Source organism: Triticum aestivum, chromosome 4D (genome assembly GCF_018294505.1).
Source record: "Triticum aestivum cultivar Chinese Spring chromosome 4D, IWGSC CS RefSeq v2.1, whole genome shotgun sequence".
NCBI lineage: Eukaryota > Viridiplantae > Streptophyta > Magnoliopsida > Poales > Poaceae > Triticum > Triticum aestivum.
Window position 1 is genome coordinate 311,376,819 of NC_057805.1, and position 22,347 is coordinate 311,399,165.

Sequence of the window (22,347 nt, forward strand, 5' to 3'; positions counted from 1 at the left end):
TAATCAGCCGCATCATCCATGAAGCATAAAACTTCTGGCCAAAGAGGTTAATGCCTGAAGCAGTCAGTTGCCTGATGAAGAAATCATGCGTATTGAAGCGGATGCCCTTGAGAATATAGAGACCAATGTCTTCATGGTGCCTTCAAGCTTCGCAGAAGATGAGTGCCCTTTGATTGGCCATAGAGTATGCCTCACAATGTGATAAGAAGTAACAAAACAATTATAAATGAAGAAATTAACCCAAGTTCTAATTCATTAAATCATAGCTACATCTATTCAAGTTCAAAATTCAACAAAATTATGATTAAATGTTTCTCCATTTTTTACATACCAACGTGCAAAGCACGTGCATTTTACTAGTTATTCAGAACGGAACCATCAGTCTATAGCAGTAAGAAGAGCGGGCAAACGCTCCAAGAGTTCAGTGCAGAAATACTCCCTCCTTTCCGGTTTATAGGGCTCAATTCAAAAATCTCACCAACCAAGGTAGATGGTGAGTGATGGAATACTTTTTGTAATTTGCAAAAGCATCCAATTAATGCTTTTATTTTCCTCAAAAATGAATGTCTATCAATGTATTAATTGCAATGCATGCATGAATAAAATACGTGCATTGATCAATTTTCTCTTAATACTTGCATGCAATTATTTAATGCACATTGGAATCTAAACTTATGATGGGGAACAACCAAATTGAGTCTTATAAAATGAAAAAAACTAAGATTTTGAGATAAGCCTTGTAAACCGGAAAGGAGGGAGTAGATTCTAAGGGCCCGTTCGGCAACACTCTGGCTCCCAACTCCGTGGAGCTGAAATGGTGGAGCGGAGCGGCGCGCAGTTCATTTTTGGGGAGCAGCTAGTCCGTTCCCGAACGGGGCCTAAGTGTATGGTTAATAAATAAAGTCAAATCACTTGTAAAAAATAGAAATTAACTTGATTGGCAATGCAAAAGGAAACTCCTGCCAGTAATCCTTCTTTTAGTAAAGATGCCAAGGAAACGCACTGGAAGTATGTGAGGACTTCCCGTTTTGAGCCTCTAGTAAACAATTTTAGACAACATAAACCAGGCAAGGGTTGGTTCGAAGTAGTTCTGCAACGTCATTCTTCCCAAATTCCAATGACGGTAAGAAAAAACTAGAGCCTTGGTTATGGTGTCATTCCACATATACTGACTAGAGCAGAACAGCTGAATCATATATTGATGGCTGGCCTTGGTAACGATATTTGCATACCAGCCAACAATTACATCATCCTAATAACAGCAATGATATCAGAGCAGCAGGTCAATGAGGTAATGGGTCCTTCTGAATCTCTTAGGGCAAGGGTTCCTCTGAATCTCCCAGACGTGATAAGTGGAGGTAAGCATCAGTTCCTACATAAAAGAGCAAACACATTGATGATCATAAGTTTAGTAGTAATGGAAATATTGCAGCAATTCCCAACTTAGGTAGTTATTAGGCGCGGAGTGGAAGAAACAATTAATGCTTAACTACCAAATACTATTACCTCCGTCCCAAAATGCTTGTCTTACATTTTTCTAGATACGTGTGTATCAAACACTAAAGCATGTCTAGATAGGGATTCTAGACAAATCTAAGACAAGCTTTTTGGGATGGAGGGAGTAAGTGCCAAGGTTTCTAATCTTCACATTCTGTCAACTTTCAGACAAAAATTCATGGAAATCAAAAGTTTAATATATAGAGGAAAGCTCAGCAAAAAAGAAGGGCACTCTTCAACACTCCTTTACATAAGCATATGAAGTGCAAAATGGACATACCATATCCCTCCATAGAAATTATTTGCAGATCCCCGCCAAAATATCGAGCATAAAGACGACTAATTGGGAGCCCATAACCATACCCAGCCATTGTCACTCCATTATGGCCATCTAGATCAGGTGGGTGTTCTGCTGTACTGTAGAGATAGGTGAATATTCTTGGGAGGCCACTTCTTGGTATTCCACCACCTTCATCACTAATCTGCATTGGAAAGATTATAAACGCAAGTCACGTGGCTAAGGATTGGATCAATCAAAGCTGACTAGCAACACATGTTCTAATGTATGTGGTCCATATAAGAAATTATTTACAGGAACACTTTCCAGTAGGGTTATCATGGAAGAAGAAAAATGGAACAAGGATGGGATGTCTTGCACATAATTGAGGAGCAAATTTTCTGTAACAATTATGGCACTGTAATGCGATACAGAATATTGATCTTTCCCAAAAAATGTAGTGGAACTTAATATGCCGCTCCAACTCTGTTCTTGCATACATGAGCCACTCTTTCAAGAGAGATAAATGTCCTGAGGTATATTTCACCTTTGGATAAGTATACGAAACCATGATGGTCTGGATTTGGGTATGTCATTGCTTACTAGTCAATAATTTGGTCTCTGCAGAACTAATACTAAGTGTTTCACACGATTGTATATCAGATTTTGCGTTAAATGCCAAATTTGATTATCTTTTTTTTCATTTTCATTTGCTATATAAACAAAAAAGAGGTACATTGATAAAAGCATACAAGGTTAACTCTTGCACACAGAGAAGCTTGTGATTCACAAAATAAACTGTATAGCCATGGGGAGAGACAAACCTTGATAGTTACATCCTCTGCTCCATCAGCAACTATGATCCTAACAGGAGGTGCATGTTTATCAGAGTTCATAAATCGTTCTTGTACTGCACGAAGAGAATTCTTCACCAATTCAAACATCATAAGATGTAGATGTATTGTCACATATCTGCAATTGAGAAATGAAAGCAAAATTCATTCAATACTTTATGCACTTCAACTATATTACTGATGAAATGAATAATACAGTAAGATCGGTTCAAATCAAAATGGAAGCATATAGGAGGACTGAAAATCAGGGATTTACGGAAACGTAAAATCTGGGTGCCCATATATGTTGACATCAGGAGCTGATCCATATTCTCGCATGCAAATAGCGCGTGCATCTTCACTAGCAAGTCGAGCCACCAGCATGGGGGACAATCTTGTGTTTATGAGCCCTATGACGCCAGGCTCTGGATCAGGATCATGCAAAGCAACATGCTGCCCTGAAATCAAGAACGTTGTGTTATCTATCTTCAGTAGCACGATTCAAATGAAAACATTGTACTCATAAATGGTTATCTTACACCAGTTGTAGTTTTTGGCAGGAAAACATAAAATGACTGGGTATGAATAACCACTGACGACCACTTTCTAAGAAAAATGATATCATACTGGTATCTTACAATAGTTTTTGTTCTTATCAAACTAATAAGTACTCCTGCCAAATGAAGTAATTATTACTGACTATTAAATTTCATTTCTACTCCAAACCTATGCTTTAAAAATTAATTACTTTTAGCCTGCTCTTAAGCAGAAAGGCAGGCTCATGGTAGTTCTTTTTGGCAAGGCAGAAAATAAAATAAAATTTGAACTTCCATATCAGATGCTAAGTTGGAGTAGTGTGCCAGTACACTGGAAGGATTGCATTTCTATTAATCCGGAAACACCGGTTACGAATTAGAATTGGAGCTTAATAACACCTAAAAGCATATTAGTAACTACTAGCAATGTTCTGTGCGTTGCAACGGATCCAAAGTAGAACAATACATGTTCACAAACTTGAAAGAAAAACACTCTAGTTTTGGTGTGTGTGTGTGTGTGTGTGTCACTAAAAATATACTCGTATTAGGTTTCACTCAAAATATATTCCTCGTGGCTTTTTTTAGGTGCGGATGTGGTTGGTTTCAGGATACTAAGGGGTTTTCTGTAAATTGGAGCAGAGAAGTGCGGTCTTGTTGCAAAAATGCCACAGCTTACCTCACAGTCGTTGGATGCAAATCTGATGGTCAGAAATGACGGATGGCAGACACACCATCATCACCAACTGAGTCTTTTATAGGAGTAGAGAAACTTGTCGACGGACACTAGTAACAGTTTGTAGATTTAAAATCTAGTAACAAACAGGCAGGTGCTGTGTATGCTTACCTATCAGCATGCGGATCCCAATTCTTGACATGTAGAAGCGATCAAGGAACTGATGGATCTCATTAATTCCAGAGGGGAATGCCTTTGTACCACCCAGGTCCTTCTTCAGCTGCTGCACACCCAATGCCATGGTGGGCACCACATTTGTGTGACGCACCCTGATCATCTTGATCATCTGGGTGAATGCTAGCTCATCGTCCTGGTTGCTCACCTCCGGGAAGTACCGGATGTCACGGAACGAATCCAAGTACCAATCTCTCACCTTAACAGCAGCAAATAAAAAAGAGTTAGTCCTGTAAAGAGACACTCTCATGGGTAAGAACGTGCTGATTCTGTTACACCAATCCTTCTTAGAATATTTACTATCTGACTAGTCCAAGTGATTCGATATCTGAACTGTGAAGTTCAAGAAGCCAATATGCTTAACAAAATCAAATCATGTTGTCATGAAGGAATCTGGAAAAAATTATTCCTTACCCTGGGATACATCTATGCTAGACTTGTCTCCAATAATTTAAATGACAAGCACCTGAATCATAATTGTTTTCAATTTTGTAAACCTAGCTGTGGTAGAATCAAATCTTTCATGACGTATGTTAGTCAATGAAGAGATAGAAAATGACATTACAACTGTTAACCTAGAACTGCCAGTAACATTCGGTCCTTTGTGAAATTCCACGGGTTCAAAGAGAACAGGTAATTTAGTACTCCAGTCCCTCCTACCAATACAAGAAAGGAGTGTCGGCAATTCTCTCGCTCCCAGCTCACACTCTCTCGACGAACACGAAGAACAGAAGGAGCTGGACACAAGAGTATTTTTGTGCCACGTGCAATTGCGACTTTCTGATTACTTTCTCCCAAGGTTTTTGAGTCGCGACTTGGCGAGTCGCCGCGAGCCCTGCGGCTCGGCGTATAGTCGACGAAAGTCGCTGTATAGTCGCGAGTCGCCCTGATTTTTGGAAAACGACTTGGCGATTAGTCGGCGACTATACAGCGACTAATCAGCGACTCAAAAACCATGCTTTCTCCTCTTATTCGGGCTACAAGGGACGTGCAACGCCCATGAGCCATAGAGTTCATGCCATCCGACGAATGGATCAAGTGCGACACAAGAATCGCTCAAATCAGTTGAGCCTAGCTAAAACAGCTAACAGAAAAAACAAACAGCTGCAATGTCAGCCAAAAAACATGCCATGGCAGGGGAATGAAATGCGTTGCCATGGCAGAGAAACTAATTGCGGGGTTTATTCCTAACAAGGAGCAGGGACTCTTTCTTTTTCTGGGTCTATGTACTTTACATTAAAAAAATTAAAAACTCAAAAAATGTAAGGTTCCATGTTTCACTTTCTTCCCACCACCCCTTCGTCCTTTCCTGTATGATAATCAATCGCCTTAATTTACTTATCTTATAAACCAATTCCACTTTAATTTACTTACCAAACTTCTGTCAGAATGTAATGTAAATCACGGACAGAATTTGATAAACATTTATTTATACAATCACATTAATATGCTAAGATAAATCACAAGCTAACGTACTAGAATATTTATATCCCTTTACAACGCACGGGCATTGTCTAGCACATTAAATAAAAATCTAGAGTAGTTATCTATGTGTTCCCGACATAAGCACATAGGAGAAAACTTGAAACGAACGAATACTCCACTACCAACTGTTTGAAGAAAAGCCCAATTCAGATTACTCCAAACGGAAAGCAAAGTGTGGCAAAATAATCCCTGGTTTTCCACAAGAATCAAAGCAGATTGAGAACAAAAAGGGAAACCGCACAGCAAATTGACCCACTCTTAAGCCGTTTCCCTGAATTATGAAACAAGTGGCGAGCGCTTCTCTCTGGCAAAAGTGGTAATAGTAGCAACGACGAAGATCGCGTGCGTATGTTAGGGATTCACCTTGAGGACGGCGGGCTTATGGGAGAGGCCGAAGGGGAGGGAGTCGAGGTCGAGCGCGCGCCTGGCGATGCGGATGGGGAGCTCCTTGTGCAGGAACTGCGCGGAGAGCAGCAGGTTGCGCTCCGTGGGGCGCGCCCCGAACTCCGTCATGTAGCGCAGGCTGACACCTGTCTGCCTCATCCCGCCCCACCGCGCCACCTCCTCCGCCACGGCCCGCGCCACCGGCTCCGACGCCATCTCCCCCGTCGGTGGTCAGAAATGAGACAGCAACAAGGGAGGCGCGAGGGCGAGGTGGCCACCGGAGCAGCGCACCGGCGTCTTATTATAAACGTGAGGGGAAGGAGAAGGGAAGGAAGAGGTGTGAAGTCAAGGAAGAGAAGAGCTGTGAAGACCTGCGGGAATGGGAGGCGGATGACGCTTGTGGGGTCCAACTGTCATGGACTGCAGCGTGGGTCGTTACTGTCAGTGTCACGTCAATCCCGATATATGTCGAGGGGACGTGGCTACAAAGCGCCGTTCTTAGGCCTTCCACTATGTGCCCGGTGCCCGGTGCACTAAAATATAGCAGACTGCGTATGGATGCCCTTATAAAAGAATTTGGTACCGGCCTCACAATGTGCGTTTGTAGCCCGTAGAAAAGCGGGACCCACACGTCCATAAAAAAATCGAGCAAGCCAACCTCTCCTCGATCCTTCGCGCGAGTTCCTTCTCGTCCGCCTCTGTCCAGAGAAAATCCCCTTTCTCCTCCGACCAGATCCATCTCCATCCTCACCTCCTCGTCTCGATCCGGCGTGGATCTAGGCCAAATCGACACGCATCTCCTACCCCCAGGCAAGGTGTTCGTCGGCCCGCCGAGGCTCCGCGGCTAGTGGAGGTGATGTGCGGCGGGGGACGAGCTCCATGGACGAGGAGAAGGAAGCAGGAGGCGGAGGCGGGCCAGCAGTATGTTGTGGCTAGCGCTGCCCGGACTACTGGACGGCCGGCTACTGCGCTGCCTCTACTACTTTCTACTACTATGCTGCCTCTACTGGTCTCGAAGCAGCACAGGTGAGGATGCGTGATGTTCAGCCTATGAAGCAAACAAAAATGTTTTACTGGATTCAGTTAAGACATTGTAATGTTCGGCCTATGAAGCTCTATCTATTAGGACGTGCTATACTTGCATGTAGTGTAGTACTAGTTAATAATGTCAGTGATGCTACTTTCCTGTTCTTAAAAATTAGCAACAAAAAATAATAATAAAATGTTCTCATTCCACAATTTGTAAACTAGATTACACAATTACAAAGGAGATGCTCGACTGGAAAACTAAAGTAGAAAAGGGTAGAATAAGATGAATTCATGTAGAACTTATAATTGCTAATGTCCATTTCCTCCAAACTTTTGCCAAATATTCTCAACCAAGTCAGCCTTGAGACGACGATGTGTGGATCGATCCCGAATGGCAGCATCTGTCTCAAGAACCAGATCAAACCCATCAAATGGTCCTTGTTCAGTTTCAAGATATGGTATTTGGGCGCCTTGTAGCAATTCATAGTCACAGTCATATTTGTCATAGCACTTGTAGGTGTGCCTCTCATCTGCAACGATCATGTTATGCAATATAATGCAAGCATACATGATCTCAGCAAGAGCACACCTTTGCAACATACGCCCTGGATGACGAACTATAGCAAAACGAGCTTGCAAAACACCAAAAGCCCGCTCTACATCTTTCCTTGCTCCTTCTTGATGTGCTTTATATAACTTGTGCTTCTCACTTTGAGCCATAGGGATTGATTTCACAAATGTCGCCCATTCCGGATAAATGCCATCTACTAAGTAGTATCCCAAGTTATACTCATTGTGGTTGACTTCAAAGTGAACCTTTGGAGCTGTACCTTGCAGCACTTGAGTAAACAAAGTTGATTGGTCTAGGACATTGATATCATTACTTGATCCAGCAACCCCAAAAAATGCATGCCATATCCATAGGTCATGTGAGGCTACAGCTTCGAGCATGACTGTGGAAACTCCATGATCGCCACGAGTGAACATTCCCTTCCAAGCCACTGGACAATTTCTCCATGTCCAGTGCATGCAATCAAGACTTCCCAACATGCCAGGAAAGCCACGGGCCTCCCCTACATGAAGTAAGCGTTGTATGTCTTCGTTAGTGGGCCTTCTAAGATATTCTGGACCAAACTTCTCCATCACACCCTTGCAAAATGTGGTCATGCACTTGATGATTGTGGTTTCACCCATTCTCAAGTTATCATCAAACAAATCAGCAGGTGTCCCAAATGCTAGCACTCGCATAGCAGCAGTGCATTTCTGCAAGGGAGAAAAGCCAGGCTTGCCAAATGCATCACTCCTCTGAGTAAAGAATGGAGACCACTCGCCAAGAGTTTGGACAATGTGTAAAAATAAATGCTTCCTCATACAAAACCTACGCCTAAATTGCTTGTCAGTGTATAATGGATTTTCTGAGAAGTAATCATCCATCAGCCTATCCTCACCACCTTGCCTATCTCTATCAAGGTGTCTTCTAGGTAGTCTTCTGTGTTCATTGGACGTACCTATCTGTTGTGCTGCAATCTGAGCTCGAATTTCTGCTTCAATCTGGGCTTCAACTGGGTTATTCATGAAGTCCCAGAAAAAGTCACTCATGGCTTCGAAACTAATTGCTGCATCAACATTGTCTTGTTGCTCTGCTTGTGGGTTCTCATTGGTGGACATCTCTTGAGTGGAAGGTGTGTTGTGTTTGGGCTTGGTGGGATGGAGCTGCTGCCTCTATTAATAGGGAATAGTTTCCAACGGCTAGTTTTCAACAGCTATATTTCCAGCAAGTTAAATGCAGTGCATAGTAATTCATCAAATGATTACATAGTAATTCAGAAAATGCTTACAACCAGTGATTACATACTAATTCATAAAGTTCTAATAAACAACGATCACATGAAACTGCTTACATAGCGCATCATTCACCTACAAGATACATCTAATCTTAACCGAACAGATCATTAGCTAAGAAATTTAGAACTTGTTCATGTCTTTTCTTTTGGGCATCATCATAAGCTGAAGTATTTTTGTGAAGAAGATCAAGGTATTTGCTCAGTTTGTCCACCTTTATCTTCTCCTTCCCAGTTTCAACTCTTTCTTTCTCAGCTTCTGCTTGAACTTTTGTGGCTTCTGCTTGATTAAGGGTGGCGTCGGCCATTTTCTCTGTAGCAATTGATTTTCGTAGTTGAATCTCATTAAATTTGTCCACACTCTCACTTGTCAAGCTTCCAGAGCATTTAGACTTGCTTGATGACTTCTGTTTATCTTTTGCGTCTTTTGAAGTGTTGCGTCCCGGGGGTCGTTGAAGTTCACCTTCCTCATCTATTGCCTGGGTTGGAGAACTATAAGCTCCTGATGCATTCAACTTGTTTCTTTTGTTCATCTCTTCAACTGAATAAGACCTTCTCCATTTAGCCTATTTCCTCACGTACTCCCACCAGTGCTCATATGGAAAGGGTCTTTTTGTCTTGGCAACACTCATGTATTTGGCACATACCCTCTCCATAAGTTGCTTGTCATCACTCCCACTAGGCCATGTACTTTTTTCAACATTGTAGATACCATTGAACTTTGTAACCTTCTTTGTGGTCTTGGTCCAGTGGTTCTTGCATTGCCCAACTGTTTTCTTCTGCTCTTTTGTTGCATATTTGTTGTACTCTGCTGCGACTTCCTTCCAATAGGTCTCTGCCCTTTTGGAGCTTCCATCAATCGGATCACATGAATTGTGCACCCAAGCTGCTATGAGAAGTTCATCCTCACGCTTACTCCAGTTCTTGCCTTTTCCTTTTTTCTGAATCTCATCAGGACTACTATCACTGCCATCTTGATTACTGACAGCCGGATCTTCATCCACTTGATATGCAGGTGACATGGGAGAACTAAATCCAACTGGACTGTTCTCAACTCCTCTTGAACTAGTGCCTCTAGCAGATCCAAGAAAAGGTATGCATCCAGCAGGAGAAGCTGGACTGCTACTTGAGCCTGCTCCAAATGCTCCCGAAGGGTACTGCCCCATGTTACCTTGGTAAGCAACACCATGGTAGCCTAGAGGTATGGATGGAACTTGTTGGTAACCTCCTTGAGCATATAAATTTGCATGGTGTGGGTGTTGATGCTGGAAACTGGGAATATATTGTGTGGGTGGATAATTCATATGTGGATGATGGGGATGGAAACTAGAATTGTACTGCAAACTAATTGGGCTCTGTGGATTTTGTAGGTTGTTTCGGCTCTGTGCATCTGAAGGTGAGAAGGAGGAGTTCATCATGCTTGTGAAGCTTTGAGAAGATGAGTGCTCCATGTTTTGGGGGAGAGTTTCTCCAAGATCTTCTTGTGCTTCTATGAGCTTGTTCTGTACATTTTATAGACATATTCTCCAAACGGGCAGATTTTCCTACTGCAGTGCAACGGTCATCTGGAAATTTTAGTGCTCTGGTTTGCTGTGAATTGAGTGATGTTTGGTATGGATTGAATGATGTTGCTCGGTGGTGGTTGGGTAGGAATGCTCCAGTAGAGATGGCAGTTATACTTTAGTATATTTTATTGTAGTGCTTGAAGTGGGCACCGGAGCAGCTACTTGCTCCGGCTCCCTGGAATATTTTTATGGCACCGGCTGGGCTATGGAAGGCATCGGTGCTAGATGAGGGAAAACTGGTTTTGGCACCTCTTTTAGCCCACATAGTGGAAGGCCTTAGAGGGAGTACAATAGAGCTGAGTCAGCTGGCTATAAGAAATAAATTAGCAAAAGGGTTCGTGCGTTGCAACGGGAAAAAATCGAATGACTACAAGATCTCACAGATCCACGTCCTCTATTGTCGGGGGTTAGGTGCGACATATGCCAATGGATGGCTTATCATGGTGGGGGCGAGTAGAACGTCGTCGGTGCCTGGAAGCGGGATGAGGCGTAGACACGAACGCCGGCGCACTTTACCCAGGTTCGGGGCTCTCCTAGGAGATAACACCCCTAGTCCTGCTCTGCGGGGTCTCCGCATGATCACTAAGGCACTAGTGAGTACAATCGTGCTCCTCGAGCTGTATGCTAGAGGTAGAAGGAGGCAAGGCTTGCTCTCCTCTCCCCTAGGTGCTGGTCTAAGTCTAACGGGTTCCAACCCTTTGCATGGGTGCCCTGGGGGTTTATATAGGCCTACCCCAGGGGTACAATGGTAATCTGGTCGAGTGTAGGACCCGGCTGTCAGTCTCTCTGGTCGCCGGCTTCTCCGCCGGCTGCTGGCGGCGGGCCCTGCCGACTGGTCTGGTACAGAGCCGACAGGCCGCCTCCGTCGCTCGCGGGTCTTGTCGACTGCTGATTACTGTAGCCATGATGCTAATGACGCAGGCTTGGTCAGGGGGGCGTGGCTACAGTCCCGCCGCCTGGTGGGAGATCACTGTAGCCACACCGCGTCTTATCTAGTTGATGGCGTGTGGGGCCCCGAGGAAGGAACAAGCCGGCTGCTGGAGGCCGGCCTCCCTCGGGTCTGACTGGCCAGGCTTCCGTCGTCTTCCGAGCTCACGCTGCCTGGTAGGGCCCGCCGTCTTCAGGCCGTACCGACAGGCGGTCGTGGGAGCAGGGCTCCGCCTGACAGGGATGACGTCAGGGGCGGAGTGGCAACAGTGCCGCGCCGGGCAGAGATCTCCGCCTGTACGGAGCACTGTGGCCACGGCCGGTCCTGGATTTGGGAGGGATGGGCTACACTGTAGCCACTCCCTGTCTTGTCTTTCTTGATGAGGGTGCAGACTTTGTGGGCGCCACGGGCCGACTGCTAGGGCCGGCTTCTCTGGAAGCCGCCCACTAGGAGTCGGCTTGTCTTGATGCCGGCCTTTGGAACTCGGCCGTCTACGGGCAACCGGTTATTCCTCCAGCCGGCCACCAGAAGGCGGCACTTCGTCTTGATGCCTTGAGGGCCGCAACCAGCCCCGATGTCTTGGAAGGTTTAGGGACTCCGGTTAGCCTACCCGTGGCCCATTACTCTGACAGTAGTCCCCGAAGCTGGTGAGGTGCCGCGGCTGAGCAGCCGAGGTGCCTCAGCAGTTTCCTTCTCCGAGTGCTTGAGGTGGAGCTTCGTCCGACTTCTGCCGAGCCGCCTGGCGAGAGTCGGCCTCGTCCAGCCTGACTTATCCAAAACTTTGAATGCAACGACGGGAACCAGGCGGCGTGCTTGCTAAGCTTCCAGGCCGCCGCCCGTCGTGGGCATGCCACGTGGCGTCGAGCGGCCGGGCCGGTCTGCCAGCCCACGCGCATGATGGGACGCGCCTGCGGGCGGGGCCCGCCACTACCGGGCCTCGGCACGCGAGCGGATCCGCTGCGGCCGAGGTGGGCGGTTGAGTTTTCCCACGGAGTTACTGCGCGTAGTAACTCGCGCGATAAACGTGGGGGCGTGGGGTCATGGGCGTAGTAAATCCCACGATCGCCCCCTCGGCTTCGCAGCCCGTAGGCCTATAAGTAGGGGGAGGAGAAGGAGCGGCGGAGCACGCGCGCCCCTCCACCCCATTCTTGCCTCCTTCTTCTTCCTTTCGCCGTAGCACCTCCAAGCCACGCCGGGGCGCTGCCGCTGCTCGTCTCCGATGAGCTCGTCTGTCAACCTCACGCCCCCCCCATGGCGTGCTCCGGGGCATGGGACGGCTCCGAAGTCCATGAAGACCACATCGACTTCCTCCGCCAGACGCGGCGGCTGCCCGGCAAAGACTACATGAAGGTCCGCCTCGCGCCGGAGAGGGAGATCTCGCCGGCGCCGGAGGAGGGCGAGCGGGTCGTCTTCCGCTCGCACTGCCTGCGCGGCCTCGGCCTGCCGGCGAGCGGCTTCTTTCGGTCTTTACTCGAGTTCTACAATCTTCAGCCGCACCACCTCACCCCGAACACGGTGGTGCTGCTGTCCGCCTTCGTCACTCTGTGCGAAGGCTTCCTCGGCGTCCTCCCCACCATCGAGCTTTGGGGGGAGTTCTTCTACACTAAGCTCGGCACCCTCGTCGCGGGCGTGCCGGCTCAATGCGGCGCTTTCATTGCGGTGCGGAGGCCGGCGACCGAAAATTCATTTCCTCCCATCACGTTGATTAAGTCGGTGAAGATGTGGCGGCGGTCGTACTTTTACGTGAAGAGCGTCTTCCCGGAGGGCGACTGGGTCAACTTGCCGACTTACGTAGCCGGCCCGCCGGCTGGGAGGCGGCCCAACTGGTCGTACCGGGCCAGGACACTGTCGCCCTCTGGAGCCGCCGCAATCGCGCGGCTCCGGGTGTTGACACAGTCGGAGGGCCTGACCGGGCCCGACTTGCTGTCTGCCTTCGTGGCACGCCGGGTGCTCTCGCTCCAGGGCCGCCCTCACATGATCTGTCAGATGAGCGGGCATCGGGACCCAAGCCGGCTATGCACCAAGGAGATGCCTCACGCAGAGGTAGCTCATATGGTGAACTACCTTGCGAACTGCGAGCTTACGGAAGAGTGGCGGTTCGGCAAGGAGCCGTATTCATGCACCGACCCCCCGCCTATGGTAATTCATCTCTCTTTTTCTCTATATTTTTTGTTGCCAAGTTCTGCCTGTCCAACCTGACCAATCGGCCTTTGAACAGAGCCCCCTCCTCCAGCCGGCCGCCGGCGCCGCGGGGCCGGAGCGTCAATTCCTCCCCGATCGAGCGGATAGCGACGTGGATGACCCCGACTTGGGGGTGGTGGCCTTGGAGGACGACACTGAGGGAGGAGGCAGCGAAGCAGGCGGCTCAGGGCTCGGAACCGGCCTCGAGGACTGGCCCGACGACGATGCGGGGGAAGTCGCCCCACGCCACCAACCAGGGTCCGACCAGCCGGGCGCGAGCTCATCTGCCGCGTGGCAGCCCGAGGTGGTGCGCACAAGCGCAGGGCCGCGCCAAGCCTGTTCGGCAGCCGGCCGAAGAAGCCAGGGGCTCGGCCGCGGCGACTAAGCGGGATGAAGCGGCCGCAAAGGCCATCCGCTTTCGCAAGGCAGTGAAGGAGCCGCCGCTGGTTTCTGCGTAAGTACTGCCTTCATCTCGTACTTTCTCCTTCCTTGCTGATCTTGTCTGAGAAGACGGCCGCCGCCTCCATCGTGGGGTCGGCGGAGACTTCCACCACCACTCGGCGGATCGATCCGGCCGCCGACCTCCGGGAGGCGACGGAGCGGAACGCGCGGGAAGCGCACGAGGAGCAGGAAGCCGCCCGCCTGGAGAAGGCGGAAGCAGAGAAGGCGGAGGCTGCCGCCCTGAAGAAACTGGCGGAGGCCGAGGCAGCCGACGCGGTGAAGAAGCAGGCCGAGGAGGCCGCGCGCCGCCAGTCGGTGATATTCGTCACCCCCCTGAGCTCCGCGCCGCCACCGCCGGAGTTCGTGGCACAGACTCGGGAAGCCGGCGGCAAGCACCCTATCATGGAGAGGGACAGCGGCGACGTCGCCATGCCGGACATAATCGTGCCTCCACCGCCACCGTCCAGGAACGCACAAGGCGAGCAGCCGGCGGACCCGCCGGTGCCGCCAGCCGGAAACGAGGTGGTGACGGGCCCGACTCCTGAGGTCCGCACACCAACGCGCCGTCGGCTTGCAAAGGCGGCTTCGGCGCCACCCTCGCTGGAGACCGGCGCTACAAGCTCCTCGATCCCGGATACCGAGGCGTCCAGCGCCGCGCCCACTGGGTGGGTGCGGGGAGGCGGGACGGGCCCTCTGAACCAGGCGATCCTGGACGTTCAAGCCAAACTCCACGCTGAGGCCGACGCTCTCAAGCACTGCAACAAGACGTTCCTGGAATCGCGAGAGGCCATCCGGGTACGCTTCTTGCTTCTTCGTTTTCAATTCTTGTATTGCTTCGTGGGGGCGTGCCAGCGCACCCACTGGATGTAGTCCCCGACTTTCGGGGCGGCTGCTGAGCAGGCGCCTCGGAACTTTAATTAGCAGGCTCTGAGTGCTAATATCCTTGCTGCAGGATTATCATAACCTCCGTGCGGCCGCCTTCAACTCGAAAGTCCAGGAGTTGGATCAACGTGCTATCGACTTGTCGGAGAGCCGGAGTAAGTCTTCTTCTTTCTCTGCGGGGGCGGGCTGTAGTCCCTGAGATTCGGGCCGACTGCTGAGCAGTCGGGCCGGATCTTCCTGGCAACTTCGTCTTTCTTCGCTGATTGTTGATGTCCTTTTCTCCTTCTTCTTTTGCAGGAGCCAATGCCACCCTGCAGCAGCAGCTGGGAGAAGCCAACACCATGCTTCGTGCCAAGGAGACGGAGTGCAGCAAGCTGGCCGAAGAGCGTGACCGGCTGGTCACACAACTGGCGGAGCAGGCGGAGCTTCTCAAGAAGGCTCAGAAGGAGGCGGAGGACAAGGAGACCAGCCTCCTTGCCGAGTTCGCGACCGAACGCTCCGCCTGGACTGACAAGGAGGCGATGCTGACTGCCGCCTTTGGCGAGATTGAAGACATAGTCGATGATGAGCTTCCCTCTTTTTCCTTCTTTGAGCTGCTGGCTACTGACCGAGCCGGCCTCTCGCCTCTAACCTTGGCTCTTTGCTTTCTGTTTGGGCATACTTCTTCCCTGGTCATTTTGACGCCGCCAATCTGGCCATCGAAGCTGATCGCGAAGGACGGAGGGCGGAAGGTGCGCAGATTGCTACCAATGCTCCCCGGACCCTTAGCGAGCAGCTCCTGAGCATTGAGGCCCGTCTTCGGCCGGCTCACCGGATGCTGTGCCGTCTTCAGCGTGTCGGCGCCCAGGCGATCGCCGCCCTGTGGCCGGACATGCCGGCACCACGCATCCCCAGTCGGACTGCCAACTGGCTTGAGGTGGCGGCCAGCCATCTTGAGGCCTGGAAGGGCTCCTCGGCCCGAGCTGGAGCGCGCCGGGCCTTGGAGTTTGTCAAGGTGTGGTACCCTGGGCTAAATCTAGCCCAGTTGACCACGTTTCGGCAGGAGGCCCAGGAGGAGCTGGTGGCAGTAGAGGATGACCTTGTCAAACGCGCGGCGGCAATCGCCGAGTACACCAACACCAGCGTCTTCATCCCGAAGCGGGCCGAGAACGGCGCTGAGGCGCCACCAGAGTGGTTCGGGCTGAACCCGGAGGACGGCGAGGATTCAGCAGAGGTGATCGACTCCAGCGGCGAGGGAGAAGGCAAGGAGGAAGAGGAAGGTGAAGAGGAGGCGCCAGAGGTCGGAGCAGACGACCAACCTCAGCTCGACCGCGCCTCCAGCAACGAGCCACGCCCGAGCGAGCCGGCTGTCACTGGAGGTGACCAAGCGGAGACTGACCAGCCGGCCGCTCCACCAACCGGCGCCACCGACTCCTCCGATCCACCGAACCCGTCTGCCGCTCCCTAGGCCGCCAGTTTATCTTTTGCTTTACCTGCTTATCAGTCTCGACGAACTTGTTAATTTTGCACAATTCCACCCGCAGGGTGTATCTCAAACTTCCGTTGAATGTCGGCCAAGGGCCTTTTGCTATGTAAATATTTTTCTGAGTTCTATCTTTTCTTGCTTGCTGCTCTTTGGCTTTTTTCCTTTGCCGCCCTCCCTTAGTTGCCGTCTTGCCAGCCTGACAGCCGCTCTGTGGACTATGGCTGGGTCAAGTACTTAGCTACTTTCGGGAAGGCAAGTACTTAGCCTATTAGAACGTTTTAGCAAGTCAAGTAGAAGCCGGCCGGCCGGCTGCTCAACAACCGGTCGTAGAGGCGGGAAGCCGGCTTGAACTATGCACATGCTTTGGGTCCTTAGCCATTTTTCATGTGGGCACCCTTTCTACCTTTCTCCTGTCCACCAGGCAGTCGCTCTGCGAGCTGCGGCTTCTGGCAGGAGACGGCTTAAGTGCCAACACATTACTTGTCCGGCTGCCGGAAGCATTTCATAGTACAAGGCGGCGAGTCCCCGGGCCGACTAGTCGGACCCGGTGCCAAGCGACATAAAGGAAATGACACATTCATAGGCATAATTATTATCATATAGATAAAAGAGGGCAGTCCCCGAGCTCTTCTCGGGGGACCCGGAGTCTTCGTACTTTAATATAAAAGGTAGCGTGGTACATACTGCATCAACTGTAAAATCTTAGGAGGAGATTTGCATTCCATGGCCGCTCGTCTCCTTGCCGGAGTCGTCCCTCTTGCGCGCTTGAGGCTTCTGGGCGTCGATCAGGTAGTAGGAGTCGTTGCCCAACACTTTGCTGATGATGAAGGGGCCTTCCCAAGGCGCTGAGAGCTTGTGCCGGCCGGCTGTTCGCTGGATCAGCCGGAGCACAAGGTCTCCCTCTTGGAAGGATCTCGGCTTGACCTTCCGGTTTTAGTATCGACGCAGGCTCTGCTGGTAGATGCTGGACCGGCTGAGTGCCAACAGCCGGCCCTCTTCTAGCAGATCGACACCGTCTTGTCGCCTTTCTTCTGCCTCCTCTTCAGTGTACATGGTGACTCGAGGAGAGTCGAATTCTATGTCCGTCGGGATGACGGCTTCGGCACCGTAGACGAGGAAGAAAGGCGTGAAGCCGGTTGACTTGTTCGGAGTTGTGCGCAGGCTCCAAAGGACGGCCGGCAGCTCATCGAGCCAACAGCCGGCCGAGCGCTCCAGAGGCTCGACCAGTCGGGGCTTGATGCCGGACAAGATGAGGCCGTTTGCTCGCTCTACTTGGCCGTTTGACTGCGGATGGGCAACGGACGCTAAGTCCAGTCGGATGCCCTGCATCGCGCAGAAAAGGGCCAAGGCACCTTTGGCAAAGTTCGTGCCATTGTCGATGATGATGCTGTGTGGTATGCCATACCGGATGGTGATGTCGGAGATGAAAGTCACAGCAGTCGGACCATTCAATTTCTTGATTGGTTTTGCTTCTATCCACTTGGTGAACTTGTCCACCGCGACAAGCAGATGAGTCATGCCACCTCGCGCTGTTTTGAATGGTCCCACCATGTCCAGGCCCCAGACAGCAAAGGGCCAGTCAATGGGGATAGTCTTGAGTGCAGAAGCCGGCTGATGAGGCTTGGAGCGGAACTTCTGGCACCCTTTGCATTTCTGGACCAAATCTTTGGCGTCTTCTAGAGCAGTCGGCCAGAAAAAACCATGGCGAAAAGCTTTGGCAACAAGTGCTCTTGAAGCCGCGTGGTGACCGCACTCGCCTTGATGGATATCTTTGAGGATTGCTTGGCCTTACTCCAGCTCCACGCAGTGCTGGTAGACACCACTGACACTGCGCCTTACAAGCTCTCTGTTGACTATGGTGTATGTTGCTGCCCGGCATTGCACTTGCCGGGCTGAGATCTCATCAGTCGGCAGCTCTTTGTTCACCAGGAAGTTGAGGATGGGCTTGGCCCATGAAGGCGCTACGATTTCTTCGATTGCTAAGACTGCTACTTGCACGAGGGCGGTTGGGCCGGGAGGCAGCGGGTTGGAGTCAGCTGCCGCTTGCTGAGTCGATGAAGTCCCCGGGCCGACTGCTACAGTCCCCGGGCCAGGTGCGGCTGTTGCGGTCCCCGGGCGCCTGCCGAATTCCTCATGCCGGCTGCTGGGGTCCTCAAGTCGGATCCGACTGCTTCAGGAGGAGCCGGCACAAAGATGGAATCCGACTCTGGCGATGGCTTGACAGACGGCTTGAGGAGGCGTTGTAGGGTGACGCCGGTTGGTATTGCTTGCCGGGTGGAGCCGATTCGTGCCAAGGCATCTGCTTGCTCATTGTCATTTCTTGGCACATGGAGGAACTCGCGCCCTTCAAAGTATCCGCTGAGTTGCTGGACGAGGAAGCGGTAGCTAGCCATGTTTGCATCTTTGGCATCCCAGTCGCCCGACGACTGCTGGACCACCAAGTCAGAGTCTCCATAACACAGGATCCGGCGAATGCCGAGTTCCTTGGCAAGCCGGAGCCCGTGTATGAGCGCTTCGTACTCGGCTACGTTGTTGGAGGCGGCAAAGTGAATTTGCAGCACATATCTGAGTTTGTCGCCTTTGGGAGAGGTGAGGACGATGCCGGCTCCCAAACCGGTGCGCATCTTGGAACCGTCAAAGTGCATTCGTCAATGGGTGGAGTCCGGCGTTGGCGGCAGGTACTGGGTCTCGGCCCAGTCGACGAGGAAGTCGGCTAGTGCTTGTGACTTGATGGCGGTGCGAGGCTGGTAGTAGATGGTGTAGGGGGCCAAATCTATGGCCCATTTGGCCACTCGGCCTGAAGCATCTCGGCTTCCAATGATCTCGGCAAGCGGAGCCGTGCAGACCATAGTGATTGGGTGCTCTTGAAAATACGGCTTCAATTTCTTGGCGGCAAAGTGCACGTCGTAGCACATCTTCTGATAGTGGGGTAGTTTTGCTTGGAGGCGGACAACACTTCACTCAGGTAATATACTGGCCTCTGGACTGGTAGTGCTTTGCCTTCTTCCTTGCGTTCCACCACTATGACTGTGCTGACCACCCGGCTGGTGGCGGCGATGTAGAGGAGCATGGGTTCCTTAGGAGTCGGAGCTGCCAGGACAGGCGGAGTGATCAGCATCTTCTTGAGCTGGAGAAAAGCTTCGTCTGCCTTGTCGTTCCACTCAAAAAAGTGGTCTTCTTCATGAGCTGGTACAAGGGAAGAGCCTTCTCGCCCAGCCGACTGATGAAGCGGCTGATGAATGCCAAGCAGCCGGTGAATTTCTGCACGTCCAGCAGTCGGGTGGGCCCTTCCATCCTCTCGATGGCCTTGATTTTCACGGGGTTGCATTCTATGCCGCGCTCTGAGACCAGGAAGCCAAGAAGCTGGCCGGCTGGTACTCCAAAGACGCATTTCTCCGGGTTGAGCTTGATTTGAAATCGGCGCAAGTTCTCAAAGGTCTCCTTGAGGTCTTCTAGCAGCGTTCCACACTTCTCTGTCTTCACCACAACATCGTCCACATAAACGTGGGCGTTCCTACCGAGTTGCTTGAGGAGGCACTTCTGCATGCAACGTTGAAACGTGGCGCCGGCATTCCTCAAGCCGAACGTCATGGTCAAGTAGCAGAAGGCTCCAAACGGTGTGATGAAGGCGGTCTTCAGCCTGTCGGCCGGGTTCAGCTTGATCTGGTGATACCCTGAGTATGCGTCCAAAAAACTCAACAGCTCGCATCCGTCCGTGGAGTCTATCACTTGGTCAATTCTCGGCAAAGCAAATGGGTCTTTGGGGCAGGCTTTGTTGAGGCTGGTATAATCAATACACATGCGCCACTGCTTGTTTTTCTTCAGCACAAGGACTGGGTTGGCCAGCCACTCTGGAAAGAACACTTCCATGATGAAGCCGGCTGCCAGCAGCCGGGCTATCTCTTCTCCAACGACTCTTCTCTTCTCTTCTGACAGGCGGCGCAAGGGCTGCCTGACTGGCTTGGCATCAGACCGGACATGTAATTTGTGCTCGGCGAAATCCGTCGGAACACCCGGCATGTCTTTGGGAGACCATGCAAAAATATCCCGATTCTCACGAAGGAAATCAACGAGCTCGCCTTCCTATTTGCTGTAAAGGTTTGTACCTATGACAGCGTACCTCTCCGGGTGCTCCGGGTCCAGGGGTATCTTCTTTGTCTCTTTGGCCGACTTGAATGAGCCCTCGGCTTCCAACTCCTTGGGATTGGGTGACATTTCCGGCTGCTTGCCTGCCATCGCCACAACCCGGTCAAGGAGCCGCTTCTTAGCCGCGATCACAAGGGACTCGGCTAGCCGGCTGCTATCTGCTGCGCAGGTGGACGACTTCTTGTAATCCCCTGCTATGGTCAGAATTCCCTTGGAACTCGGCATCTTCATCTTGAGGTAAGCATAGTGGTGGACCGCCATGAACTTGGCCAGAGCAGGCCGGCCAAGTAGTGCATGGCATGGGCTCTCAAGGTCCACCACCTCAAACCAGACTGGCTCTCGGCGGAAGTGATCTTTGCCTCCAAAGAGGACATCTATCTGGATCTTGCCGATGGGTGAGCAGGAAAGGCCAGGAACTATGCCATGGAATACGGTCCGGCTGAGCTGAAGCTGCCTTTGTTTGATTCCTAACTTCTCCATGGTATCCTTGTACAGGATGTTGATGCTGCTGCCACCATCTATCAGAACTCGGGAAAAATGAGCAGCTTGCCTCTCTATGGCAAAAGTGGCATCCAGAACCAGGGCATAGGAGCCGGGATTGGGCATTACTTTCGGGTGGTCGGCTCTGCTCCAGCTGATGGGCTTCTCGGACCAATGCATGAACTCGGGGGGTCTCTGATGCCACTGCATTTACTTCTTGCTGTCGTTGCCGTCTGCTGTGCTTGTCGTCGGCCACGCTGGTGAACACGGCATAAGCTCCGTGCTCTTCGGGATACTCGTCTTGTATGGCTCCGACCGGTCGAACTGCCGGCTGCTGGGGTGGAGGAGGAGGCGGCTGCCCAGCAGGCGGAGGAGGTAGAAGGCCGTCACCCTTGGCGATCCTGGTGAGCCAATAGCACTTCCGAGTGGTGTGGTTGGACGGCTTCGCGCCACTGTGAAATTTGCAGGGTGCATCAAGAGTCTGCTCATACGAGAAAGCAGGCAGCCAATTGGGCTTGCCGCCCTTCTGGCGCTTGGATGGAGGCTGCCCTCCTGGCTGCTGGTCTTCGACTGTCGCCACCTGCCGGCTTGTAGAAGCCGGCTACGTGGCCTTGCGTTTGTTGTCGTTGGGTTGCTGACACCGACTGGTGTCACCAGCCGGGACCCGAGGAGCTGGAGGAGCCACTTTGTCAGATGCATCAACTTGGATCTCTGTCTTCATGGAGGAGTCGGCCGTGGCGTATTTATCTACTATGATCAGCAGCTCGTCGAGGGTCACCGGCTCATCGCAGAGAAGCCTGTGCTTGAGAAGGGTGCCCTCTCGGCACCCGGCGGTGAAATACTCGATGGCCTGCACCTCGTGCACACCTTCGCAAGAGTTGCGGAGCTCGGCCCAGCGCGTGAGGTAGTCACGAGTCGACTCGTTGGGGCCTTGGACGCACAAGGAGAGCTGGCGAGGCTTGGGGGGCCGCTTGTACGTGCTGGTGAAGTTGCGGATGAAGGCTTCGGTGAAGTCGACCCAGCTGTTGATGTTGCGGGGCTTCAGGCTGTTCAGCCATGTCCGGGCTGTAGGAGATATGCCCTAGAGGCAATAATAAATGTTATTGATTATCTCCATGTTCATAATTATGTTAATGTTCCATGCTATAACTGCTGTGGTTCCCGAGCCCGTATATCCATAAAGGCTCTGGGGAGAACCCATATGCACGTGTGGAATAATAAACGGTAAAATGTATTCCTAGTCGTGCCTCTAAGACTAGCTCAAGTGTTGCATGATGATTATGTTTTCCCAATCATGGGCATGTCTATGCCAAGCAATTTTGAGGGCACAATGTCAGGAAGGACATTTCTGTTGAATCGACCCGAATTGATGTTATGCCATGAGATACATTCGTCACAAGTTAATGGTTTATAACACAGAGATAGTTAATGTTTGCATAATTCCTTGGACCATGAGAGTATCGAGTTTCT

General features: G+C 51.1%; 2 protein-coding genes across 4 annotated transcripts; one reads left to right on the forward strand and one right to left on the reverse strand.

Moving 5' to 3' along the window:
- Positions 1 to 933: 933 nt before the first annotated feature.
- LOC123097622 (pyruvate dehydrogenase (acetyl-transferring) kinase, mitochondrial) lies at positions 934 to 6,258 on the reverse strand. Its single transcript, XM_044519412.1, has 6 exons — positions 5,899 to 6,258; positions 3,988 to 4,249; positions 2,885 to 3,065; positions 2,599 to 2,746; positions 1,778 to 1,979; positions 934 to 1,372 (listed from the first exon to the last, which is right to left on the reverse strand). Exons 1-6 carry the CDS (start codon positions 6,133 to 6,135, stop codon positions 1,314 to 1,316), a joined length of 1,089 nt encoding a protein of 362 aa, XP_044375347.1. The 5' UTR covers positions 6,136 to 6,258; the 3' UTR covers positions 934 to 1,313.
- Positions 6,259 to 6,433: 175 nt separating this feature from the next.
- On the forward strand, positions 6,434 to 10,361 carry LOC123097623 (uncharacterized). Of its 3 annotated transcripts, none has more exons than XM_044519413.1 (3): positions 6,451 to 6,945; positions 9,805 to 9,964; positions 10,160 to 10,361. In XM_044519413.1, the coding sequence occupies exons 1-3, from the start codon at positions 6,843 to 6,845 to the stop codon at positions 10,221 to 10,223; spliced, it is 327 nt and encodes a 108-aa protein (XP_044375348.1). In that variant the 5' UTR covers positions 6,451 to 6,842; the 3' UTR covers positions 10,224 to 10,361. The 3 variants fall into 3 exon arrangements, 1 of the variants encoding a protein (XP_044375348.1); XR_006447386.1 differs by having other exon boundaries at positions 6,455 to 6,945; positions 9,805 to 9,990; XR_006447385.1 differs by having other exon boundaries at positions 6,434 to 9,990.
- Positions 10,362 to 22,347: the final 11,986 nt, after the last annotated feature.

What these genes read in the sequence shown, in the direction of transcription:
- LOC123097622 (XM_044519412.1), bottom strand. Translation starts at nt 6,135, where the DNA reads ATGGCGTCGGAGCCGGTGGCGCGGGCCGTGGCGGAGGAGGTGGCGCGG. An exon ending in TGGGATCCGCATGCTGATAG is followed by an intron (nt 3,066 to 3,987) that starts GTAAGCATACAC and finishes TCTTGATTTCAG; the next exon opens with GGCAGCATGTTGCTTTGCAT. An exon ending in CAGAGGATGTAACTATCAAG is followed by an intron (nt 1,980 to 2,598) that starts GTTTGTCTCTCC and finishes TTTCCAATGCAG; the next exon opens with ATTAGTGATGAAGGTGGTGG.
- LOC123097623 (XM_044519413.1), top strand. Translation starts at nt 6,843, where the DNA reads ATGTTGTGGCTAGCGCTGCCCGGACTACTGGACGGCCGGCTACTGCGC. An exon ending in CTGGTCTCGAAGCAGCACAG is followed by an intron (nt 6,946 to 9,804) that starts GTGAGGATGCGT and finishes CTTGATATGCAG; the next exon opens with GTGACATGGGAGAACTAAAT. An exon ending in TACTGCCCCATGTTACCTTG is followed by an intron (nt 9,965 to 10,159) that starts GTAAGCAACACC and finishes TGGATTTTGTAG; the next exon opens with GTTGTTTCGGCTCTGTGCAT.